This window comes from Solea senegalensis, linkage group LG16 (assembly GCF_019176455.1).
Source record: "Solea senegalensis isolate Sse05_10M linkage group LG16, IFAPA_SoseM_1, whole genome shotgun sequence".
In the NCBI taxonomy this organism is placed as follows: Eukaryota; Metazoa; Chordata; class Actinopteri; order Pleuronectiformes; family Soleidae; genus Solea; species Solea senegalensis.
This window is the reverse complement of record NC_058036.1, coordinates 13,155,704-13,163,164: the sequence shown is the minus strand read 5'-3', so window position 1 is coordinate 13,163,164 and position 7,461 is coordinate 13,155,704. Positions and strand designations below refer to the sequence as shown.

Below are 7,461 nucleotides of genomic sequence, written 5' to 3'. Positions count from 1 at the left end.
CTGGGGACGTTGCGTGGATCATTTTTTTTTGACAGAATGTGACTCAAACAAGAAGAAGAAACCACCTGTCACACACATGAGCACCCTCAAGACCAGGGGTGTCACACTGAAATGACGTGGGGGACCAATGAGAAGGTTGTGTGGTCAGAAAGGGGCGGGTCTACAGACAAAAAAACTGTTCTGTGGGCAGTGGGCAGTGCCGGCCAAAGACTTTGTGGGGCCCTAAGCTGAATTTGATGGGGGGTTTCCATCGCCTCGCCTCGGCTCACCTCGGCACGACGCCGGTTAAGTTGTGTTTCCACTAGCATAGTACCTGATACTATAGGTACTTTTTTTAGTACCTGCTGTGGCAAGGTTCCAAATGTGCTGAGTACACAAGATCTACAGTATCTTAAGCTATATCTAGATTTCTTTATTATGTTAAAATGTTTTTTTTTCACCACACACTGAAATGAAATGCAACTGAAATGCACACTGTCTGATTACTGATTCATTTAGTCACCAGATGAAAAGCAAACTTTAAATCACAATAAATCTAGATTTTAACGCATTTCAAAATGTGAGATCAATTAGTATAATTTTATATTTTATGGTTAAAACACAATATTTGATCGTGATATCGCAATAAGCCATTCTTGATGATATTTCACAGAATTTCAAAGTAAAGGGGTTTGTTTTGGTTTGGAACGATGTATCCTTCACAATAAAAACTACTTTATGATGCAAAATAAATCTATTAATATCAAAAATCAAAAACAAAATCTAAAATCAGGTCAAGAATAACTGTAAAACACTCAACAAGCAGAGTGTATCATTTATTGTTGAATGTTATACATTTAATAACATGATACTCTACTCTGTTAGAAAAACGTGATAAAATACATAAATATGGAAGCTACAGCACAAAAAAACATGGCACTATACACGTAAACTCTAAATACTACACTACTATAATAATAGGGAAGCATAAACAACTGAAAACAAAAGTTCCACGTGTTGACCAGCTTTTGTGGAATTTTACATGAAATATAGTTATTAAAATAAATAGCCCAGTGTGCTGGTACTTCATTTTTACTGTTATGAGAACTCTGTTTAGTTTCTCTGTCCAAGTTAGTCTTATGGCCCAGAATTATTCTCAGGATGCAGCGTATACGCAACGTTCTCATGAGAGTCTCGAGGTTGTTGTTTTTTAGCGTTCAGAGTTTTTATTTTTATTGTTAAACAACAAAAATATCTGTGAGGCAGTATATGCTCTGGCGCCCCCTAAAGGGAGAAGCTGGAAGAAGAACAACAGTGTTATTTAAAAGTGTTGAAATATTTTCACTAATGTTGAGTTATAGTCATAATAACAGGACACCTGTGATTGAGGCTTATACGATCTAACTTTGGCAAAATGTGAAACACAAGTCCAGTTTTTAGTTATTTTAATGTGGACTATTTAAATAAACACGTCACTAACATCATGTTGGACCTTTTATTTACTCTGTAAATTATCCATATGGATAATTGTAGAAGTGGCACTTATTTTCTCCCACTTCAGACAATAACAACGTCTATGAGACGTCACTGGGACTTTTCAAACCACAGTGTCAGTGCAGTCTCCTGTACATAGTTCATCCTAATAAATAATATATTAAATTAAAGAAATAAATTGCTTACTGTCCTATAGAGAAAATCAACATTTTTAGCTCATAAAAAGAGGCGAGAACACGAGATGACATAAAAGCATGCATGTAATTTATGAGGTAACAGAAACACCAGTATGCACTGTGAGGTAAGTATTAAATGTAATGTGTCAATATCTCATAACCACACTTCACACACACAAAAGCCTGACATTTGCTGCTATTCACTAATACGATCGGCTTTTCCTTGGGGGGGCCTCTTTCACTTCAGGGCCCCAGGCTTTGCTTACCCTGTTGCAACTCTGCAAAATGTGCTGATCAATTCATTTTTATTTGCACACAGCGTATTACAACATACGTTCTCTAGAGGGATTTTACAAGGCACGAAAACCTCCAGAAGAAACAGAAGAAAGTGATGAAAGGAGAGAAACTAAGGAGCGAGGAGAGAGAACAGCTGTATAGCTGTTTACATTTCGTCATTTCTATAACGGAGTATTAGGGCCAAACTAAAAAGGGAAAAAATGTTTAGTCTTTCAAGAAAACTCCTTAAAAAAGTTGTAACATTACAAGAATAAAGACATTATTAATGAAGCAAAGATGATCAGCTGCAACCTGCGACAAAATGAGAAACCTGGAGCATTTTGTGAAGTTATATTTCAGTTTGGGCTTCACAAATAAGGAAATACTTCATCTTTTGGCACATCAGCACCACATAATCATTAGCATCAGGACTTTGAAAAGATTGTGCAAGAAACTTTGTTTTTTTAGAAGACAGAACCTCCACTTTTGTGGAGGAGGAAATGGCTGGCAGTGGTCGACCGCAAGCCAACTGCTGGTTACATCTGTGTTCTGTTCAAAGAGCTTTAGTTCATTTCTCAAGAAACGAGTAGATTGATGAGTTCAATTTTGGATCCGTCTCCGACGTCGTCAGTGCAATAACAGAGGGTCCAGTGTAACTTCAGCTATTTGTGAGCACACAGTGGTGTACCTGCTGCTCGGTCTGTGGACGGATCACGCTGCATCTTTGCAGTCATGTTGCCTTTTTCTCAAAAACGGCAGGTTTGATTCTTGTGTTGGACGTCGCGCTCGCGACTCTTCCAGTGACAACACTCTCTGTTGCAGTCTGTTGACGTCACATTTTGGCATCAGCTCAGTTTGCTTGGAACCTCGCCAGAGCAGGAACCAAAAAAAAAAACATGTGGTACATAAGAGTAGAGCCGAGCCGAGTCGTGCTAGAACTGTAAAATGAAAAAGCCCCATTTGGTATGAGGTCTGTAAAAGACTTCAGGAACAGCAGCTGCCACAAAGAAGCCAAAACACTGCATTGAGTTTTAGAAACATTTATTAGAAAACAAGCTTCTGTGTTAACGTCGGCCTCCTCAGTTACAGTAGCAGTTATTCCAGTTAAAGCAGGAAATGTCTGTGACGTCAGCTCCAAATCACCTTCTGCTTTCACTTCTCTCTTGTGACGCAGCGACGCACCGCAGCATTTTATTTGATTTTTTTTAACGTATTGCAGAAATGACTTCTTTTTGGTAATTCTTAACAATGGAACTTAGGGAAAACCCAGAGAGACAGAGACACTCATACTCACACCTTCCTTCCTTCCTTCCATCCATCCATCCAACAACATAGTAATAATGCAAGACACACACACACACACACACACACACACACAGGTGGGGGGAGGTTTTTCAACAAAAAATGAAATTGCGTCCCCTTACTTTGAAATCAGAGGACACACACACTCACAGTGTCTTACGAATCATCACGTCGCTACTTTTTACAATAAAAATATTCAGCTACTGAAGTTTTACAGTGGAATCAGGTTTTTTTTAACCAGTTAACAGGAAATCTGGATTTGTTTTGGTATCAACAAACAGTTTCAAAGGTAAAGTTTCCGGAAGGTTTTACTTTAAAATGTAACCCAGGACTAGTAAAGAATAAAATCTAACATGTACAAATGTTACAGGTACAATAATTTAGTTGCATATTGTCATTTTTTTTCGTGTGGAGCAGGAACGTTAGTGATGTACTCCAGTGTTTTCTCCTCATTCTCGTTGTCTCTCTGGTGCTCTAGGAATGTTTCAGTCGTCTCTAATGTAGTCGTAGTAACTACAAGCAGTACAGACAAAAAATAAATAGATAAATCAGTGGATCAGTGTCACTAACTTCAGATTCTTTTTTCATTAACGTCATTTATCTCAGGAGGAAACTTTCATTCACCCTCTTCCTTCCCTCTCTCTCTCTCTCTCTCTCCATTCGCCCCCATAGAAAATGTGTAAACTCCCCAGCACAGGTCATCTACGACAACAGAAACCTTTTATTTATAGGAAGGTGACTTTTAGAGAACAAGTAAAGTGATCAATCTAGAAAAAGGTGACTCATACTCAGGTGTTAAGGTGTGAATTGTGTCATATTTGCAGCTATGAGACGCAGACGTGACATTAAACGTTTCAGTTAAAAAGTGTTTTTGTTTCTCTGGAGCAGTTAAGTGACGTCCGGCACCTCGCGTGTAGGCGTTCGCTTAGAAGTGGATCAATGAAAAACAGCACCACATGGACACTTTGTCAGTTTTATATTATCTGTCCCTTTAAGGTCTCAGGTTATATTACATAAGTGTCAAAAATCAATAGTGAGAAATGGTTTGTTGTCGTATGAGAAGTCTTCATTAGTTTTGGATCAGTTTTCTAAAACACACATCTGGTCATTTTCTCATTTATAAACTTTATTTCATGTTCTTTTTCTCCTGCCTTTTATCAAAACTAAGTTCTGCTATAATTGAGGTTTTGAACATAAGTGTTCTTTCACCGTTTCTTGTTACTAGGCAGCAGCAGGTGAAACTTACACCTGTAGCAATACTACAGTGAAACGGCATAAATCTGGTCACTTAATGCTGATGTAGACTCTGATATGACGATGTTAACTCATTTGGACAGAAGACAAAAGCTAACGCTCGTAGCCGTTGAGTCACTTCGCGCCAAATGCTAAACTGACAACTACTCCTTTCAGCTGTATACTATTTTACCAAAAAAAGAAAACACATTCAGCTACTGCTACTTGTTATAAGATGCTAACAAAGTAGCGGTCACCCGATATAGCATAGTGTGTGTTAATATTCAACGTGCAACAATGTCATTTAATTATTCACTTCTCATTAAACTGTGAACTAACTGTTATTTATTGCATGACAGCTAGGGTTCCAAAGATTCCCATTAATTCCCATGGAAAGGAATTCTTTTTCCCAAAATTCCCACACCAAAGTGTCCAATCCCATGGGAAATTTTACCGGGGATTTCCCGCCCCTTTGCAATCCCGACCAGATCACAGTGGCTCTGGATTCAGGTTCAGTCTCCCATCGCTCTACATCGTGCGGTGCCTACAACTGTGTAGCGTGCAGCAGTGATTTACCCAGCAGTGTGTGTGTGTGTGTGTGTGTGTGTGTGTTTGAATTAGGTCCAGTTCATCGGTTAGAAAAGCAAAAACCGATTCCCCCAGGGACAATGCCTGTTTCTGTATATATCATTATATATACTGGATGTGTGTGTATGTGTGTGTGTGTGAGAAACTAGTGTTGGCTTGGGCAGAGCAACATTTCCAGTAAAGTGTCATGCGTGTTGCATGCTGGGACAGAATCTAAAGATGGAGGAGGAAAGGCTGTAATTTATCCGGGAGGGGCCCCTCCACCTCTGTCTTGTTTATCTATTCATTCCTTCATCACTCCATCCATGCGTCTCTATATCCGTCCCTTCATCTGTGTCCATCCCAGCATCCCTCTGTTCATTCTCGCCGGCTCTCACTATCTCTCTACACCCACTTCTCCTTCCTTTGCTTCTCTACTCTTTGCTTGAATCCCTCCATTTTCTGCCTCCCTCTCTTGTCTTTTTTTTTTCATTTTTTCTTCCAGTGTTTGTGGAGAGAGAAAATGGAGGAGAAATCCGATACATTCAGTTGCTCCGGTGCTTCTGGTCGTCTTCACTTCAGTTCAGTCACACTCGATGACGGCTAACTACAGCTCCAGCTTAAGTGTCATGGATTCTCAGGCTTTGGTCACTGAAGCATCTTCCTCCATTTCAACTGAAAGTAAAATTAGGACTTAAAAAATAATAAAAAAAAATAACCAGCGGGTGAAATCATCCACAGTTAGTCTGTTATTCAGCCAGTAACAGCTACACCATCGTCAAAGCTGCTCCTTTGGTCACATGGGCTGAGGCCATTAGCTGGGTCACAGAACACGGTGCTACTTCAACAGCCGAACGACTGAGCCTGAAGACTTCCAGCATTCTCAGCGGCTTTAGTGTTGTGTTCAAGTTCTTTAAAAAACATCATCTACAGTGTACAGCATATCTGCTCCTGAACGTTTCAGCATGAGACAATGATGGTGATGAAACTGAGCATCAACATCAGCGGTTTTCGCCGCATGGATTGCTGTTAACTCGGCTTCTGCTTGTTTACAATTTTGTTCCAGAAAATACCAACTGAAGTCCTTCATGCTGACATGCTTCAAATGTGGCTGTGCTCACGCCCATGGACGTCCAGTGACTGACGCCTCATTGGAACAAAGTTAAATACATTGACTGATTCATGTGTTCATGAGAGTTTGGACTCGTCGGCCACAGCTCCAGGTTTTTAGACACATCCGTACTCGTACCACACCGTCTGCGGGTCGTTGTTGGGGTCGGGGGACGCTGGCGTGCTCTTTGGGCGCTCGACGGAGCCACTTCTCGCTCTCTCGCTTTCTTTCTTTAAGTGGGAGGAGTCTCCTGACTGCCCCTCCCTCGACACCTCAGAGGCTTCATTGGGCTGCGTGGCGGGCACAGCTCTGACGGGGGTCACCATGGCCACCTCTCCACGGTGATGGTAGGATGAGGAGGAGGACGGGCCGTTCCGTGACACGGGAGCCCTCCCCCTCTCTCTCTCTCTCTCTCGTTCTCGCTCTGCGTATCTCTCTGTCGGCAGATTGAGAGACGACGAGTGGTGAATGGGCGGGTTGAGGAAGCTGCTGTCCGCGAGCTGAGTGTTTGGACCAGCCAGACGAGCAGAGAGCGGTCGTTCTCTGACATTAGCCCCTCCTCCTTGCCGTCGAACCACCACATCCGATTGGCCAGGACCGGTCTCGTTTCCACGGAAACTGTCTGGGCCGCTCGAGCGCAGCAAGTCGGCTGAGGCCAAGCTGAAGGCGCGGCTCAGAGACTGGCCGGTTCTCTGGCCCGAGGACGGGGACTGACCGACGGGTTGGCGCGGTGAAGGCTTCACGCTCTGGCCTGGCCGCTGGTTGGATGTTTGAACAGTTGGCGTGACGTAGCTTGTGGGTGTCACCTGATCTCGATTAGTGGGAGCAGAGGGGGCGGAACTTCTGGTAAAATAGTCAGTCATCAAGTCTTCTCTGCTTCCTGTAGAGACCTAGAGAGAAAGACAGATTTTTTTTAGAGAGAGTTAGTCAGGATAGTCATAAACTTTTTGTACGCCAACACCAAATGCGATGCAATATTGTTGTGTAGTGAGTTTACACACAAAGTCAATACAAAGACACAAGATGACACAAGTTTCATACAACACAAATCCATGAAAGAATTACAAGATGCGACGTTTCAAAAGCAAATTGGCACAAAGATTGTTTCTGGTGTGGTATCAGAGTTACATGGAGAACAGCTGCTGCATGTGTGCAGGCTGTTGGCTGTTGGTCAGCTCAAGCATTAGCTGAGCAAAAAAAGTGATCCAATGACACAAATGGCATGAATAATGCAACATGAATCAAGTCACGTCACATTCACAGCGTGCTTACTTCAGTTGTGTTTGTGAAGACTAACTGATGTGTGAACTAGTCTGACACAGG

General features: G+C 41.9%; 1 protein-coding gene across 2 annotated transcripts in view; it reads right to left on the bottom strand.

Annotated features, from left to right (window-relative positions):
• Window positions 1–3,928: 3,928 nt before the first annotated feature.
• The window catches only part of ccdc88c (coiled-coil domain containing 88C), a 51,328-nt gene continuing 47,795 nt past the window's right edge, over window positions 3,929–7,461 (bottom strand). For both annotated transcript variants that reach the window (XM_044046770.1, XM_044046771.1), the window contains exon 31: window positions 3,929–7,028. In XM_044046770.1, the coding sequence (XP_043902705.1) occupies window positions 6,255–7,028 (774 nt within the window). In that variant the 3' untranslated portion in view covers window positions 3,929–6,254. The remainder of the gene's footprint in view (window positions 7,029–7,461) is intronic.